The following is a 19,145-nucleotide window of genomic DNA, read 5'->3' as shown; positions in this document are numbered from 1 at the left end:
CACCTTACACATTTCTATCAAGCAAGGCCTCCCAACTGTCCAGCAAAGAGAAAACGGCCGACGGCCAGCACACAGTAGGTGTGACTAAGCATATGGGAAATGCGTGTGACATCACATATGCTAAGCTACTGTAAAATGGGCACTGTGCATGCCCGTATGCGCACTTAGAGAAATACAGAGAGACTCTGAGGACATCAAAAATCACCTCAGTGGCCATTCCTCTAGTTAGGGTCAGGGGTGTCAAGGTTTTTGGTAGTTCCTACATTTTAAGTAAATTCTTGAAAAACAAATGACCATGTCCCCAAAAATGTTTAAGCTACCCTTCTAGGGGAAAAGAGGCTTTGAAATTCATTTGGTGAGACTGTTGAAATTGGATCCAGTCGCACACTCATCGTGGCTTTGTAAATTGACACAACTCTTTTGGAAACCAATATGTAAGATGTGTCAAAACCCATAAACCTTTGACCTAAAACTCCTGAGAATTTGTTAGAAGGAAATAAAATGAAACAAAAATGTGCACAAGGAGCTCTGGTGTGGAGCAGCCACATCTGAAAATGAGGACCATGGCCGACACTAAGAGAGCAGCCAAGTAAATTAGTGCTCGCTGCTCAAAACACACAAAGAATAAAGGACATACATGGAGCGAGTCAGCACTGTCATACAGACACAAACTTTAAGCTGGGAAGACATACCCTACTCCAATCACCCGACACTCTCTCCACAGAGCAGGAGGGCAGGGATCTGCTAAAAATAAGGAAATCTGCTGCTTTAGAGTTGGAGAAATTAGTTAATTTCTAACGTGTCTTTTGATGGAACTTGGATGAGAATGTTTCAAAAGAAATTATAGAGGGAAAAGAAGATGGCACTGGAGAATAACTTCAAACTTGGGGAAGAAAACTGGCTCCCGAAAGACAGCACGGGACTCTGCTAACAGAGTCTGTTCTAGATGCAGAGGCCTCCTCGAGGCAGACACACATCCAACAGATTTACATTCGACCATGCCCAGAAAACTCCAGAGCTAAGTGGGAAAGCGGGAAGAGCTAAACAAGTCATGAGTATCTTACACTGTTTCTACTCAGGACTGAAAACAGTCTTACATGTGATTGCGTGCTCATTGATACTCAGAACGGAAAAGGAGCCACCTCGTGAACTACAGTCACCCCCACAGTCAACAAGGACCAGTTTCCTTACACTACTGAGCACTATGTCTCCAAGGAGGATAAAAGAGCTAAGAACGTTACCAGCAAGATCAATGTATATCTAAATGTTATATTGTGACCATATAGCGTTTTATTAAAAACTGTTAGTTGAAACCAAGTCTGATGAAACGAGAGGAAAGTGTACACATTGCACACAGGGCTTTGCATGAATAAGGAACCAATTACCAAAAGCTAATTAGCAACGCAACAAAATTCATTATAGAACCAGTGAGCAGAGAGAGAAGGGGGCAGGGAGGGAGGGAGGGAGAGAGAGAGAGGGACAGACAGGGGACAGCAAGAACGAGAGAGGACAGAGCAAGAAGCATTATCTGTTTTTTCCCCTTTAGTAAAATAAGATGCAAATAACTATACCTAAATATTTGTAAATAAAAATAACTTCAATATATCTATAAGTTTCCAAAAAAAAGAAAGAAACTAAATTACTAAAAAAGAAACAATTACTAAACAATTACTAAAAATAAAGTCCATCACTACAAACCAATGGAAAACAAATACAAAAAGTAAAAATACGTTCTCATGGAGCTAAAGAGATGGCTCAGTGGTTAAGAGCACTGACTTCTCTTCTGGAGGACCTGGGTTCAAGTCCCAGCATCCACATAGCAGCTCATAACTGTCTATAAATCCAAGATCCAACACCCTCATACAGACATACATGTAGGCAAACACCAATGCACATCAAATAAATAAATAAATAGATAATTATTTAGAACATACATGCTCACATAGCTTCGTTTTTCTTACAGTACTAACTATCTTTCCAAGATAAAGTTACACTCTGCTCTGTGGAAGTGGAAGCAGGGATAAAGTAGAAGATCCCAAGCAGTGCAGAAGGATGTCCTAAGTGGGAGCACACTCAGCCCTACTGTGTGCTGCACTTTCCACAGGGGAAGACATCATTCCAGATGTACTTACTACACTGATATCCATTTGATCAGATCAAACAATTCTGCACTTCTATCGTAACCATTTCCATCTGTTCCTCTGTCAGAGAGCAGAACACTGACAGCTTAGCCCTGTCCTGTTGCAGTAAATGCCACACTACGGGTCAGGACAACAGAGAGATACCCCAGAGCAGCAGCAGATGCTGTGGCACCAGGTGCAAATGCAGTGAGAGAACTTCAAACTCTCATCCAAACCCCTCAAACCCCCTTCATCTTCTTCTTCATAAGAGACCTGATTTTAGACTTCCAGCACTTTCTGCGTAAGAACTGAAAGAGACAGACACCATGGCACAGCCTGTGTCAGGAGATGGCGGCAGAACGACTGAGAGTTCGGGCTAGTCTGGGGTACATAGCTAGACCCCACCTCAAAAGTAAATAAATAAATAATCAAGTAAGCAGCCGAGACTATAAGCTCACTTTCCTATGATGGAAGGTGAAGGCTTTAAACACGTCCACTAAGTCAAGAGCTGAGTGAGAGCCTCTGTCCCCAGCCTGGGTCACAATCACTATCCGGCGCTCGAAAGACGCTCGGTCAGCGGCGCAGATCTCCGCCCACCTGTTGGACAACACGTGCATCTGCTGCTCTTAACAAACAGCCCTGTCTGCCCTGGGACCATAGTCCAAGGTCCTTGGCTTATTATATAGTCTTAAACTCTATGTGACTCATATTTTTAAAAAATCAGCATAAAAGGTATGTTAAAATATTCCCTTACTGTAAACTTTAACTCAATATCTGGCCTATTTCTTTAAAGTCTAGTTATTGACGTATTTGATCATGCACACAGTCTCCCACTGTGAGCCCTTGGTTCTCGTACATTCTCTATACCCAGTCTTACGTATGAACATGCCCCACCTGTGCTCCTTCCTGTCATCATCCTGATGGCCACATGGAAGTCTACTAGGTCTTTGGGGGCTGCTGCACCCCTGGAGTCCTCCCTCTCAACAGTGCAAGCATTTGTCAACTGAACCACCTCATCCCACATACTTAAAAAAATCCATTCATACCCTTCGTTTTTATTGTATATTAAGTTAAAAAACCTCTGATACTTGAAGTTTGGGAATATTCTTTGTTTTCTCTCAAGGAATCCAAAGTATAACTTAAAACAATGCATAGACGCTAACCTTTCAAGAGCGATAGGAAAGCTAACTTGAAGTAAAAAGGAAGATCCAGATAAAAGCGTGGGGGAGCAGGGACCGAAAAGCGGTACAGTATTTGGGGCATTACACAAAAGCAACAGAAGAGGGCACTGTGGAGCTGGAGAAACTACCTTGAACCATGCAGGTCACCAAAGCAACAGCTGAGCTTATGAGTTTAGAAGTTATTTACGATGAAGGCAAAGGAGACATTGTACTTTGAGGTTTGAATTCTCAATACTTCTTCCAGATGTGGGCAAAGCCAAGGAGCCCTGCCTCTGGGCCCCTGGGCCCCTGGGCAAATGGAATTCTCCAGGAGCTCTCCAGGTTTGCCCATCTGATGGTCAAGTCACAGCAAGCTCACTGGGGGGTAACTCGGTGATGAGTCAAGCAGCACCTGCAACCACACTTACAACAATTTCTAAAGCAAAAGGTCAGTAAATACCCCAAATCAACACCCCAACAGTCAAAGGTGAGAGAAGCGCACTAACGAGGTGGTAAAATACAAGAGAGTGCCATAAGACCTGGCAGTGAATACACGACAGAGCCTTCTCGAACCTAGGATAAGACAGTGTGTGCAAACAAAACAACATAAAACACTTCGGCCTGCTTTAGTGATCCTGGATGACGGCATCGATATGATGTGCACTCTGGGATGCAAAAACGAGTGAACACAGAATATTCTAACACTATGATCCTCATTATCTCTAGAGCTGGAACTGTTAGCAAAGATAAAACAAATACTGATACAGCACAGACAGCAAAATCCCTAGAGCCCTGATCTTGAACTAGAGATAGCAGTGTAAGAGCAATGGGCATTTCCAAGAAGACACATGGACGGCTAAGTCACATTTAAAGATGTGCAACTTCACTGGTTTTAGGACAACTATAAACTGAACCCACGGCATTGTCTCACGTGGGTAAGAAAGGCGGTTGAGACAGATGGTGCATAAGAGTTGGCAAGGATGTGAGAAAAGGTACTCACTCCTGCAGACTTTTGGTGGGAGGCCCACTTAGACCTGGAGTTCGAGACCAGCTTAGGCAGTGAAGAGAGATTCCCTGTCTCAAATGAGGGAGTACGTATGGCGCTGTAGCATGGCTCAGAGGTAGGACGACTTGCTGACCTTCGATCTGCAGCAGCCACATCACGGCTTCTAACTGTTCCTATCTCCAGTCCCAGGAAATATGACGGCCTCTGCAGAGGACCAGGCATGCCTGTGGTGCAGACGCACAGGCGCATTACACATAACGTTCAAGTTCAAATAAAAAATCAATATAATGGCTTTTCTTTAAATGTTTATGCTCTCTTTCTTTCTGTTTTATTTTCTTTTGTTTCCTGAGGCAGGGTTTCTCAGTATACCCTAAGCTGTCCTGGAACTTGATTTGTAGATCAGGCTGACCTTAAACTCAGAGGTCTGCCTGCCTTTGCCTCCCTAGTACAGGGACTAAAGGTGTACACCGCCATGCCTGGCTATGTTCATGGTTTCTAATGCTAATTTCTCCTTTAGTTTTTCAAGACAGAGTTTCACTGTGTAGCCCTGACTCTCCTGGAACTCACTCTATAGACCAGGGTGGCCTCAAACTCACAGATTAGCCTGCTGTTGCCTCCCATGTGTCAGGGTTAAAGGCGTGTGCCAACATGCCTGTCTTGTCAAAAAAATTTTAAGTGAAATCATTTTGTCTCAAACAATCCAGAGAAGAAAGCCCAATGTTTTTTCTCATGTATTTTCACTACCGAGTATAAAGTTGATATTTTAACTACATCTATTTGGCAGCACCTAAATATGGTAACATAACTTTATAAGGATTTTCTTACAGCAAACCAAAATAAAGGAAAACAAAGCCAGAACCTCCTGGGTCCAAGTTTCTTTCCTCTTATTCATTTGCTGCTACAGGGGTTGTTTCCCGCAGGGCTGGGGCCTGACTCCAGGGCTCTGCAGTCCAAGCGAATGCTCTAACCACCATGGTACACCATCTGCCTCACTGGACCGATGGTTAAAGACCCATCCCACATTGTTAAGCGACTTAACTATTGAGCAGGCAGCCTAGAAGGTGCTGGATAAGAAAAGTGCAAAATGGTTCAATTTAGAAAGCCTTTAAGGGTGCACTGAATGTGAGGGACTCAGGTTTTTAACTGAGAAAGACACCTGAAATCCCAGCCACAGACAGGGCTGCCATCAGTCTGAAGCCAGCCTGGGCTACAGAGTGAAGTCCATGTCCATTTAGGCTATAGAGGGAGACCTGTTCCTCAAACAAACAAACAGACAAACAAAACAACTATGGGGGGGTTGGTCTAGCTCAGCCACATGCCATCCACATACGCTCTGGTTGTTAACGTGGCCTCTATCTTCCTCACAAATATAAAACTCACCATCGCATCATTTAAAAACCATCGCTGTACCGATTGCTAATATATTACCATCACTCTGTTGGTTTCTTTTTCCTTGTTTCCTTCCAGTACCACTTACACAATTACAATTACAACCACACATACAATTACAATTCCTAGTAAATGCTGGGGGACTAAGAACTTCATAAACAGACAAGGATTCATCTTCACAGTCTAACAGGACACGCTGTAATTCTCAGTACTATCTCTGTGATGATAGATTGGATGTTTAAGCAACCACATTTTATTAACACCAACAAGAAAGAAGTTCCAGAACCACCTAACACAGCCTGACTTAAGGGAGACAATGGAGTTCCAGTCAATCCAATTACTACCTTGGACAGTGCCCCGCCCTAAATCCTTTGTTAATATTGGCTTTACACAAACTGGTTTTACTTTTAAAGTAAATAATTTCTGTTTAAAGCAGATATAACAAAGTAGGTTTCTAAGCTAAAAAAACCTATTATCATTAAACAATAAAGGGTTTTAAGAGAACTAAATTTAAGTAAGATTTTCCCAACAGTAAATAAAGGTCATAAATACAGACAATCAAAGATGGTGTTGAGCAGAACGCTTAGCAGTTATTAAGGGAAGCTGAGTTACATCCTAGCTCCCCAGTCTGATGCTGACAGTGGGAGGCCCAGAGAGAGGAGGAAGTGGGCCTTCTAATGCCACGACTGAACAAATGACGCCTGACTCCATTTATAACATCCGCGGAAATGACAAAATTCTCAGACCAGTGTCACTAACACTGGCTCCTGTCAGTATTACTCTACAGGATCCTGAAGGGAAACCGTTAAGCTATTTAGCACAGTCTGTCTCTGAAAGGGCTCAGTCCAGAGAATGTCCATAACGTGTGAAGAAAGTCACAGCGAAGGGAGACAGATGGCTCAGTGTGTGAGCATGCAGGCTGGGTAAACCCAGCCTTGGATTTCCAGCACCCTGTAAACAGCTGGGTGTGGCCATGCACGCCCGTAACCCAGAACTGTGGACCACTGGCCGGCCGGCCAGCCCAGCCAAAATGCTCTAGGTTCACTGAACGCCATGTCTCAACGAGGGGACAGGAAGGCCACGCTGAAGAGCATCTGCTGACATCTCCCTCTGGATTCCACAGGAGGGCACATGCCCTCTTCCCAATTCTAACCATATTCACACACATCGCCACCTCCCAGAAAAGGAAAGTGAAAGCTTACATGAGCACCTTCCCCGTCTGCCATGGCTACTGCCCAGATGAGAGGGGCTTCAATTTCAGAAAGAAGCCCTACAGCTCCGCGCTTCTCAGTGGAGCACACTGCACACAAGAGCCAAAGTCTCACGGCTCGCAGGGTCCCACCGATCCATGAGAGCGCTCTACAACTCACATCCACTGTCTGTCCAGTTTTCAGATAGGCAGCTTGTAAAACAACCTCCTCCAGGTTTAAGTCTAGTCCATAAAACAAGCTAGGGGAACACGAGATTTCATAAAATGAACTGCAGGAAACTGCTGTCTTGGGCAATTCCTGGTTCGAAGGTAAACGATACCAGTTGCTTTGGAAAACAGTACCTCAAATATTAGAAACATACTGGGGTGGAAGACAGGGCTCAGCAGGAAAGGGAGCTTGCTGCTAAACCTGATGGCCTAGCTCTGGACTCACATAATTGCAGCAAGAACCAATTCTGATCTCTACACATATACCACACATGATATGACACTCTTGTGTGTATGTGCACACACACACAAACAAACAAAAAGATAAATAAATGAAATATAAGAAAATAAAACTTTGCAGGCGGAACGTGGGCAAAACCCCAGCAGTGCCTGACCCTCAAACTAATAAAATTCTGCATTCTGTATTTCGTCCTAACACTGTGTTCATTTTTGACTCAAGAGAGCTGAAGGCACAGACACGAGTTTACACTCTTACAAGGTTCGTCTGATCATAACAGCTTTACTCACAGAGCTAAAGGCAGAAGCAACCACCGTCTCCTTAAGAGGTGGTGAAATAGATGGAACAAATGCAAATGTCACAGCCTCAAAACAGAGGACAATTCACCTGGCATGGTGGCACACACCTTTAATCCCCGCATGCGGAATGCAAAGGGTGGATCTGATCTGAGTTCAAGGCTGGTGCAGTCTACATATGAACCCCAGAGATAGACCCTGTCTCAATACACTAAACCAAACCAAACCCCAGAGGTCAATGCTGGCACACAAACACTGGAGACAAGGCTTGAAGACCTTACGCTGTGTGAGATCGGCCACTCACAGAACACAGATCCTGTATGATTCCATACGTCGGCCATTCTAACTACTTTTTACTAGGACAGTTTCCATTCTTCCGTAAGCATCACTACCATCAATCTCTAAAATGTGCTGTCTTCTGAAACTCCAACTCTGTTCAAATTAAACATAGATTCCCACTCCTTACGTCCCTTGGTCGTAGCAACTGCCATTCATTTTGTTCTGTAAGCCAACCTGCCTCCCTTCCTGACAGCCACCTGACCACCTGTCTTCTTTCCTTTCTTTCTTTGAGACAGGGTCTCAGGTAGCCCAGGCTGGCCTGACCACCTGTCTTCTTTCCTTTCTTCCTTTGAGACAGGGTCTCAGGTAGCCCAGGCTGGCCTGAGCTCACCTAGTAGCCTCTGATGACCTTGAACTTCTGATTATTCTTCTACCTCTGAGTCCTGGCATGACGGGTACCTAGTTGACTCAGTGCTTGGGGATGAACTCAAGGCTTCGTACATAGCAAGAAAGTACCCTACCACTGAGCTACGTCTCCACCCTCTTTATAATCCAAAGTTCTAAATGGCCAATTAGAAATGATTTCTACTCATACCCCATCTCCCCCAACAAATCCAGAGCTAGGTTTCAAGTCAACAAGTGCTCACAATGTACTCACTACCCCCGTGGAGAGAGCGGTGGCATTCGGCTCTTCAGAAATCAAATAAGAGGATAGGAGATACCTCAGGTTTCCTTTTTGCTCGTCAGGTCTTCTAACTCACACAATACATGCACTGAGAGTCTGCTGGTCACATTCTGCTGTCCTATCTACGAGTCACAAAGTAGATAAAGACCTTATCCCAAAGAACCTCGCTCACACCAAAACTGTGCCTGACCCCAGCTGTGAGCATGTCTGTTCAAGGGTTAGAATAATTTGTAAATCACTTTAAAGCACTGAGAATGCATTTCTAGAATGTGGGCATTGGCAGTGTGGAAAGCTTAAAGCACCGGGTTGCTAACACAGGAGGAGGATTAGACAGCAAATACCTTCTTGAGAAGACACGATGGGGGGCAGGTAATCCGGAATGTAGTCTTTTCTTTCCTCTGCATCTTTACTTCCTGGCTGAGGAAACTGAAGGACACTGTTCTTGCTAACAGGAAAAGAAGGAATTTGATGTGGGAAAGTGACAGGTTCAATATTATGAATATAGTCTTCTAGTTCGTGCAGATTAACCCCCATAAGTTGGAAGGCTTCACCAACGTCATCCAAAATGGGATCTGTTCGGCCATCTGAAACAAAGTCAAAAGGAAATGATATCACTGGGAAGAAAGTGCAGGGTTATTTTCAAAACATTAAATATATATATTTGGTTTGAAATGAAATATATTACTGACATAAAACCTAGTTACATGAAAATATTAGATTTTAAACAGAGTATCATTTTGCTTAAATAATACAAAGCTGACTGACAGACAAGGCGGCACACACCTTTAGTCCCAGTACTCAGGAGACAGAGACAGGCAGAGCTCTGTAAATTCATGGCCAGCCTGGTCTACAGAGTGAGTTCAAGGCCAGTCAGAGCTACATAATGAAACTTCTCTCTTAAAAACAAAACAGAAGAGAAAAAGAAAGAAAGAAAGAAAGAAAGAAAGAAAGAAAGAAAGAAAGAAAGAAAGAAAGAGGGAGAGAGAAAAGGAAATGTGTGGGGGTGGGGAGAAGGAGGAAGGGAAGGAGGGAGGAAGGGAGGGAGGGAGGGAACAGCTGGCTGGAGTCAGTCTCTTTCCACCTTGAGGTGAGTCTGAGGTAAGGGCTCTAGGCTTTACAGCCGCCTCCTTTACCTATCAAGCAATCTCACTGGCCCATCAGACACTTTTTCAGCCCAGTGTGATGGTGGCACTCGCCTTCAGTCCCAGAACTCGGGAGGCAGAAGCAGGCAGATCTCTGTGAGTGTGAGGCTAGCCTGGTCTATACAGTGAGTTCCAGGAGAGCCAGGGCTAAGTAGATAAGCCCTGTGTCAGAATAAACAAAGACACACAAGCAAGCACACTTTCAGTGATGCACAAAAACAGAAAAAGAACGTGCATGCCTCCTAGTACTGAATGCAAACATGCACTGCATTTCTCCTCAGTAAAGTCGTTAGCACTACTGTGTAAAGAACAGAATCACCTTAATTCTGCCCGCCTCATAATGTCAATCTATGACATTCTGATGCTCCCCCCGACCCGCTTTTCCTGCCAAAGAGTTCAGGTATTTCCCCCCCAACTCTATATTGTTTTCTATAATTACATCAGTAAAAATGGTCTCCGGCTTGCCAAGTGTGGTGGCACACACACGCCTTTATTCCCAGCACTGGAGACAGAGGCAGTCAGATCTCTGTGTACACGACCAACCTGGTCTACAGGTTGAGTCCGAGTCCCATAAGAGCCAGAGCCACACAGAGACACAAAAGAACGGTCTCTCTTTATCCACGGAGATACATTATGCCAGTCCAAGGAAATGCTGGGAACCCTGAAGAGCACCAAACCCTGTGTACAGCTTAACTGTGTTAAATAATTTATACATTAGGGGCAGTGAGACATTATAAGCAATGGCAAAATAGAAAAAAAAATCACAGTATACTTTTAAAAAGTGACTTAAGATTCATGAAATGCTTATTTTTATAATATTCTATCTATGACTAGGGCACCTAAAAGGTTGTTGTGTGCTGCGGTGAGTGGTTTATTAAGACAAAGTCTAAATGCATAGTTCTCACTGGCATATAACTCATTACACAACAGACCCATGTCTCATGTCTCTCAGCCTTCTGTGTGTTGGGAGGACAGGAGTAGACGTGGCGTCTAGTGAAAGGGCAGATAGGGAAGGGCTGTGCCGTAAGTTCTGCCCACTCAACACATCACTGGCTGCGCATTTTCTTTTTTTTTTTTCTTTTTTTCGGAGCTGGGGACCGAACCCAGGGCCTTGCGCTTGCTAGGCAAGTGCTCTACCGCTGAGCTAAATCCCCAACCCCGGCTGCGCATTTTCTTAAACTAAGTGTCTCATCAGAATATTACCCTACATAGGAACATGGAGTGTTTCCTACCACGTCCCTTCCCTCCCTCTGCATTGCTAGCCTTGAACATGCAGTGTCCCTCAAGTACCTTGCCAACATTTGGATTACAGATGTGTGCTACGGTTACTGGTCTAGTTTACTCCTTCCTTCTGTGACTCTGCTTTGGTTCGGTTTTTGGAGACACAGTTTCATTTTGTAGTCAAGGCTGGCCTCAGCAGTCGTCCTGCCTTAGGCTCCTTTTGTAAAGCCTTAAGAATCTCTCTTGAACAGCCTTCTAATGAACTAGCAAGGTTGATGTCTTCATGCACGAAGGCAGGTACAGGATAGAACGAGGCCTGTCAATGGACGGGAAGGAAAGATGGAGAAGGAGGAGAGGGAGTCGGAGGAAGAGCTGGAAGAATATGGCGGCAGATGTTAAAATTCTTCTCTGCACATAGATACAGATTCTTATGAATATTTTTAAGGGATGGATGTGTACAGGATTTTGTGCTGTCTAGATGGGCAAATTATGTCTTATCAATTGGATCAGAGGATATTGTGTGGTGTGTTCTTTCATATGGTGACTTGAGTTCAAGAGAAAGTGTGATGGCAGGACGCACCAAGCCCGCCACGGAACTGGGATGCGTATGTGGTGTGGTAACAACTGGACAAGGGAGCTGTGAGTGAAAGCAAAGCAATGAGGCAAGGTGCACGCTAGAATGGCTCTCGGTGCCCAGGTTAGAGAGCAATTGCCACGTATGCGCCCTTGACTCGCCTTTTTCATTTTTACTGAAATAGAAGGCAGGGTTAGTGGGTACTTTCACTATTCTCGTTTCATGATGTCTTCTGACCTATAACTCTCTCCATTTTTACACAATCATACTTCTTAGTTCAACTCAAATCTTACCTTTTTTTCCCCCAAAGCAAGTCTTTTCTGGACTCCACAGCTAAAAACACACTCCCTTTGTTTTATTCCTTTGACATATATTGCCACTACCATAAGATAATGAAGTCAGGGTACGAAGCATAGGCCCCATTCTGAATGAGTTAGCACCGGCTTTCAGTATGACACAGTAATGACCACACCTAGGGACCAATGTTCCCGTATATGTAGGAGAAACTGTCACCTTAGAAAAATTTAAAACTTGTTATTTGTGGAATCAACAGCAATGTATAGTCCTTGTTTTAATTTGCTTTATCTATTTACTTATTTTAGAAAAAGGATCACACGACGTCAGTTTGCTTGTGTTGATATTCCGACACCCTTTTAGGCAGAGGTTGTTTCCACAACGCTCAGCCCTAGGCTCAGTTCATAAGTAGTGCTCAATAAACATTTGTCAAAAATACCAAGAGAATTTATTATAGAAGACAAGATGACATAATGGTAACCCAAAGTTACAGAATTCAATTTTAAAGGAAATTTGAACTCACTCTCTCTCTCTCTCATTTGAACACTCTCTCTCTCTCTCTCTCTCTCTCTCTCTCTCTCTCTCTCTCTCTGTGTGTGTGTGTGTGTGTGTGTACATGTGTGCATGTAGGTACCCTTTCCCAGGGGACAAATTGACTATATTCATATTCTACCTCAGTCCTAATGTGGTAGCAGATTGGAAAACCCTGATTATATTTGTATCACTCTATTGTGGAGCCAAAATAGTATAGACACTCAGAAAATTGTTAGCTAGTAAATGAATAAACAGTCTGCAACCCTGCAATCTAAAACTGTCTGTTTAATAGATTAGCATTTCTAATGAGTCACCAAATCCAAATGGGGAATAATGAATCTTAGAATCATACCTCATTAAAAAAAAAAGAGTGGAAAGGAGGAAAAGAAAACTGACTAGAGGGGCTGGGGATTTAGCTCAGTGGTAGAGCGCTTACCTAGGAAGCGCAAGGCCCTGGGTTCGGTCCCCAGCTCCGAAAAAAAGAACCAAAAAAAAAAAAAAAAAAGAAAACTGACTAGAAAAAAAAAAGGGTGATTATAAAAAAGTTTCATGCTGGAGAGTGGTGGTACACATGGGTGGATCTCTGTGAATTCAAGGACAGCCTGATCTACAGAGAGAGTTCTAGGACAGCCTGGGATATGTGAAAAAACCCTGTCTCGAAAAGACAAAAGAAAAATGGGAGGAGAGGAGGAAGGGGGCGGGAAAGGGTTCATGCTAAATGTGATGGCCCCACACCTTTAGTCCCAGCACTCATGAGGCAGAGGCAGGTGTCTGGTCTGCATAGTGAGTACTAGGAGAGCCAGGGCTATGTAGAGACACCCGGTCTCAAAATAAAAGAGGAAAGAGGGAGGGGGAGAGGGAGGACTGAGGAGGTTCACAGTAAAGCACAAGGATTTGGACACTGTGAGATGCTTAAATCCATGAAGTACCTGGCATGGAAGGTAACTATGTATTCAGGGGTAGTGGTATCCAACAGCTGCCTTTAGTTTGGGAACTAGGTAACAAAATAAAATCTATCTTAAACATAATAGTAACAATATACTGAAGGACAATGGAAGAGGGCCCTGATGGTAAAGAAGCAAAAGCTAGAGATCATTCTGTCATGACAAACTTTTAAGGTGCCGCTGAGTGAAAACCACTTTGGAGTTTACAACTTAGAAAATCAAGCACTCAAAAGAAAAAGCACATTTTTAGGAATTCATTAAGTCTTTGTAGACTATCCATTAATTTACAAGCCAACTGTTTCTTATTTGTAACAACCCTAGGGTAACACAAATACAGTCAGGGCGCTCCAATCAGCACCATAGTACTTATGCAGAATATGACTATGATCAATTTATCTTCTGGGACAGGGTACATATGTACACAAACAACTACAAAAAAAGATGATGAATAGCAAAGCAGAAATATGCACAGCATTATGACATCCAATAACACAAGTTTCCCAGAGCAAGTAATAAGTAAACCTCAGAAGGTAAGTGGTACTGCTGGTGGGCCAGGGCATTCAGTAAAAAACTGTGTGCGCAGGAGTGGAGAGCTTCAAAATGTGTTGGAAAGGTAAAATAGCACAACAGGGTTGCAGTTTAGGATGTCGGGCTGGCAAAAGATAAGAAAAGACACTAGCTCACAAAGGGAACTGTGCTGTTAAGATTTTTAGATAGTACCCAACAGAATGGAATTGAAATATTTCTTAAAAGATGACTGACAGGATGGGATTTATCGATTTATATCACAGATAGGATCTGATTTATGTTGTGGCTTGCTTATTTTGTTAAGGATGGCATTTGGAGTCTTAAAGGTATAGTGATATAGGTCCTAATTTTACACTTCATTTAGTTATCCATCTTACTACCTTAAAAGCCGTTTCTTGGAATTTAAATGAATGGTATAACCCGACCCCCCCCCCCCGCCCCGCAACACATACACTCATATATCGATAACATCACACATCTATAAAATAATCCTTCTGAGACGTTCCAAGTCATTAAATATCACCGGCCAAACAGGCTATTGGGCACTCACTTAAAAGTCAACAGATACTGCAGCACTGAGTACCCGGAAAACCTTGCAAATTACCCTATGATCCCTCCCATCACACTTAGATCAACACTGACATAGGAGCATAAAGGAAGGACTCCGTGCGTAACTGAGATGCTGTTAAAGTTATTCAGCGAAATCGACAGAACCGGCCTTGAAAAGTAGCAAGTGGAGAAGTCTGTGAAACGAACAGATAGGGGGGAAAAAAGAGGCAGCGACCCTGACTGAGCAGAGCTGTCAACGAGTCTAGTTAGGAGCTCAGGAATGGCCAGCCTTGTAAGAAACGGCCGGTAGACGGAGCGCCTGTGACAACTAGTTGTAGTAGTTTGCAGGCAGGGGAGGCAAAAGACCAAGGTGAGCGAGGTGGAGAGCATTCTGGGGGTGGCTCTGGCCGCAGCAGACCCGAGACAATGAGAGAGAACGAAGCACCATTCCAGGACCAGCATAGGTGAGAGGGCGTGTAGCTGCGAGCCGGGACCCCGCTTCCCTGCTGGTGGCGGGAAGTTAGCGGATGAGGAAGAGGCACCTAAAGGATGACTGGAGTTCGCAGGAGACGGTGGAAGCCCCAGACCATCGGAGTCTGAGAGGATCCCCATCTCGAAGCCGGGTTCGGAACGCCACCCCTGGAGGGGACGCCCAAAGGGGTGCGGGAGGGGGGGGCAAAGGTGTCACTCGTGACCGGCTTGGGGCAGCCCTCCCACAACCCAGCCCCAGTACTCACAGAGTTCAGAGTACCGATGGCAGCCCCGGCCCAGCTGCTGCAGATAACGCTGCAGGACGTCGGTGAGGAGGTGGCAGGCACTGAGCTGCACCGAGTCCCAGCCCAGCGCCTGGCAGATCTGCGCCACCGAGACCCTCAACAACGACCTGGAGTAACTCTCGCACATCCCGCTGCGTGGACGCCACCGCAGCCCTTTGCTGCCACTGCTCTCCAGCCCTGCCGTCTCGCTTCAGCAGAGCCCCCGATTCATTCTCTGGGGGCCCCGCGGCGGGGAAATCGTCCCCCTCCGGCCCCGAGCGACCACCTCAAAGCCTCAGCAGCACGGAGCGCGCCAGCCTGAGAGCCGCCATTTTGGACTCGCTCCGCCTCCCGCTGGACGGCCGCCGGGACTAGGCAGCACAAGCAGAATACCGAGAGGGAGGAGGTACAGGCTCCGCCCATTAGGAAGGGAGCGATAGTCTCCGGATCGACTCTAGGGCCTGAACACCGGCCGGAAGCCGAGCGACTGGGCGCAGGTGGAGTCTGCGCCTCCCTGACAACAGGTGCCAGCGTCTTTCTCTCCCGACTGATGGAAAAGTAAGAGGTGACCATCGCTGTGTTCAGGGGCAAACCAGGGAGGCAATGCGTGACATTGGAATGTTAAAGAGTTAACATTAATAGTGTTGCTAGCGATTTACATGTGAGACTAGGGAATTGGGAATTTAAGCCACTCCTCAGCACACGGATTCGATTCAGTTTTCCTTTGAATTTAAAAAAAGTAAAAAAATAAATTAAAAGACGAAATAGAAGATAATATTCGGGATGAAATAATGGCCACTTGGGCGGTCTGAGTCAAATCCAAGGTGTTCACTCAGGAGGCTGGGGAAAGAGAATCATAAGCTAGAGGCCAACCAGAGTCACCGAGAAAGACCCCGGCTCTAAAAAGCAAACAGAGCAATAAACTCAAGTTGTTCATTGTGTCGTTCAATGCTCTTCATAACAGGGCTGGGAAAATCTTACGTGTTCAATTAGTGGGAACCGCCCCTACCAGTAGTGAGCAAGATATTATTTTAATGAAGTTTATTCTTCCCTTAAAAATAGTTCTGGTTTGCGTCTTACTAGTCAGTAGTCTATCAAGGACATGGAGAATGCAGTTTCCTACAGAGGTCGAATATGCCTTTAAATCCTTGAGATTGATTTTTATCCAGAGAATGGTTGCCTTGTCTTTCCCGGAGCTGTCTTCCAGCACTAGTTGAATTTTGCCTGACTCTTACACGGTACCAGAAACCGAGATGATATGATAAATAGCTTGGGTTGAAATAGTGGGATGTTTTTTCCCCTGTGAGTCTCAATCTTGTTATGTTGTCTGATCTGCCCTTAGTCTTTTGGGCTGAAGTGATCCTTCCACTTCAGCCTCTACAGCGGAGGCGGCTGCTGTAGATCCTGATTACTCAGATGCAGTATGAAAGTTTCAATTTGCAGCCTTTAATCTCAGTGCCGGGCAGGCAGAGGCAGGCGGATATCTGAGTTCAAGGCCAGCCTGGTCTACAGAGCTAGTTCCAGGATGGAAAAATAAAAAGTTTCAAATTAGAAGCCAAACTAATTCCAGTGACTACTCAGCTAAACCAAACCCACTTCGGCTGAACTTAGCCACTCCATTTCTCAGTTGTGCCTGCCATATGAATTATTGCATATTCGGTATATAACTTTATGCGCCTTCTCCAGTAAATCGTTTCTGCGCAGCTGTGATGACCAATCTCAGTAATCAACATTTATTTACTACATCTGGAATCAAAATGACTAACACCCAAATGACTGGTCACACCGGTGAGGGATTACTTTTCTTCATTAAGTCATCTGAAGGGGGACGAGCCACTACTCATCTAGATCTTTTTTTTTTTTTTTTTTTTGGTTCTTTTTTTTTGGAGCTGGGGACCGAACCCAGGGCCTTGCGCTTCCTAGGCAAGCGCTCTATCACTGAGCTAAACCCCCAACCCCCTCATCTAGATCTTTGAGGTGGGACTATCCATCTTTAATATGGCTCACTCCTTCTGCAGCCGATAGATAGATAGATAGATAGATAGATAGATAGATAGATAGATAGATAGATAGCTTGCTTTCCCTTTGCCTGTTTGCCTTCACTCTAGCTCACAAGTGCGTTCCTTCCCTGAAAGTAGAGATTTCAGAGTGTACTAAAGATCAGCTGAGACATCCAACCTCTCGCACTAGACACCTCCTGAATTATTGGACCTTCTGTTTGTAGGCGCCATTGTTGGGTTAGCGCCTATAGCCTATAAGCCCGTCTACTAAATCCTCATTTTATATATCCAGAACATTTCTTTTTTAAGTCTTGAAATCCCAGTAAATCTGAAAACGTTAAGTTTGACAAATGGCAGTCGGGAGGGGAGCAACAATACTAGGTCCATTGATAGTTCTGTACCCAAGAATCAGGAGCCTTTTTGATGCAAAAATCTCAAGGATACTTTACATCTCTAGTCTTAATTGAACTTTTTTATTTTTTGATTTTTCAAGACAGTGTTTCCGCGTAGCCCTTGGCTGTCCTAGAACTCTAGAGCAGGCGGGCTTTGAACTCAAAGATCTGCCTCCTTTTGCCTCCCAAGTTTGGAGTGTGCCACTGGGCCTAGCTCGTTTCTACAACTATTTGATAACATCTAACATTTCCTTCCTTTGAAACTCATACCTTGGATTTCACCGCCCCCCCCCACCTCTTTATTTGCCTTTGTATGGTGGGAGAATTTTAAAACTACAGAAAAACTGAAACAAGATTCACAAATTATTAACCTTTTGCCACATTTACTATATATGGGTATATTTTAATTAACTTATACTCACTTTTTCCAAGAACGGTTTGAAAGTAAGCTTCAAACCTCATGGTACTTAAGTCTGAAAAGCCTCAGCACTTATCTTCCCAAACCAGCATAGCTCCCTGTGTAACATATGGTTCTATGTATGACCATATGTCCACGACTTCGGTTTCCCAGGAAGCTAAGTGTGGGATGGAGCGAACTCTACAGCAGGTTTATCCGGGAGCACTCTCAGGACACCAAATGTGGGAGGGGAGGAGTGGGAGCCAGGCAGATACACTGTCAAGGAAGCCCTCAGCTAATCTCAGAGTGCTTGCTGAAACTACTGGACCTTTACAGTGCCAAATTCATAGGTCACTTGGTGTAGACTTTCCAGGAAAGGGTGTGTGCTCTTAGTCCAATGTGCCGTTTATAGCTGAGTCAGTTCCAAGGAAGGCCAATGTCCTTGAGGCCTGAGGAGCTCGCTAGTACCTTATAATATTCAGCACAGTTCATCTGTTTCCCCTCTCTTCTTCCAGAGGTAGTGGGAGTTCTCTTCTGAGAACATCATCAAAAGGGAAGTCTGGAAGCTGTTACCACTCTTCCTACTGCAGATGGCCCCACTTCTATTTTCAGGGGCTTGGTCAGGCCCCATATGTAGGGGAGGGCTCTGAGTTCTAGGTTTCCATGTCCTTTCTAGAATGTGGCTGCTGACCTTGTCATTTCACCATCGAAATTGAACAAAAGCACCCAAACAGACCACCAAGCAGTGATCTATTTATTGCCCATTAGGGTAACAGCCCAGTCTTCTCCTATAATCAGGATCAGCTGCCTAGACGGGCCTCCCCACTGCTGCCTCTTGGCTGAAGTACTAAAGTAGTACCTACAACCTTTGTTCCTTACAATAGGACGTTTACCGTCTCTGCTGGTAAAAGCCGTCCATTTTGGAGATTAGACCCATAAGCCTCCAGAACTCTGGGTTGCAGGAATTGGAACAATTATCTAAGTACGTCCCTGGGAGTGACAGCAGGTGGAGAAACGTCAGCCTCTACTCCACGTTAGCTGCCTGTTGAGAACAAAGAAAAGCCATCGACTAAGTTATGTACCGAGAGGGTCCTCAGAGACCACCCCACCAAGTGCTTCCTATCAGCTGTGCCAGCATGGTGATTTCAGGTGGTACAGGGCATTGACAGTGGATTTCCCATCTGGTGCCTTTCCTAAACACCGCTTGTAAAACAGATCCCTGGGC

The 19,145-nt window shown here is 44.7% G+C and overlaps 1 protein-coding gene and 1 long non-coding RNA gene across 18 annotated transcripts in view; one reads left to right on the top strand and one right to left on the bottom strand.

Annotated features, from left to right (window-relative positions):
- The window catches only part of Taf3 (TATA-box binding protein associated factor 3), a 152,892-nt gene extending 137,477 nt beyond the window's left edge, over positions 1-15,415 (bottom strand). Inside the window, exons 1-2 of one of the 2 annotated variants that reach the window (NM_001271342.1) lie at positions 15,114-15,415; positions 8,932-9,174 (exon numbers count right to left, since the gene is read on the bottom strand). In NM_001271342.1, coding sequence (NP_001258271.1) covers positions 8,932-9,174; positions 15,114-15,279 — 409 coding nt within the window. In that variant the 5' untranslated portion in view covers positions 15,280-15,415. The remainder of the gene's footprint in view (positions 1-8,931; positions 9,175-15,113) is intronic. The other variant, XM_006254228.5, reaches the window with a different exon arrangement.
- Positions 13,825-19,145, top strand: part of LOC102546431 (uncharacterized) — a 22,827-nt gene continuing 17,506 nt past the window's right edge. For 4 of the 16 annotated variants that reach the window (XR_010059253.1, XR_010059250.1, XR_010059244.1 and 1 more), the window contains exon 1: positions 15,582-15,689. This is a non-coding gene — a long non-coding RNA (uncharacterized LOC102546431). Of the gene's footprint in view, positions 13,913-15,560; positions 15,697-19,145 lie in introns of those variants that run through there. The other 12 variants (XR_010059251.1, XR_010059245.1, XR_010059241.1 and 9 more) reach the window with 7 other exon arrangements.

The sequence above is a fragment of the Rattus norvegicus genome, chromosome 17 (genome assembly GCF_036323735.1).
Source record: "Rattus norvegicus strain BN/NHsdMcwi chromosome 17, GRCr8, whole genome shotgun sequence".
Classification (NCBI taxonomy): Eukaryota; Metazoa; Chordata; class Mammalia; order Rodentia; family Muridae; genus Rattus; species Rattus norvegicus.
This window is presented reverse-complemented; position numbering and strand designations above follow the sequence as displayed.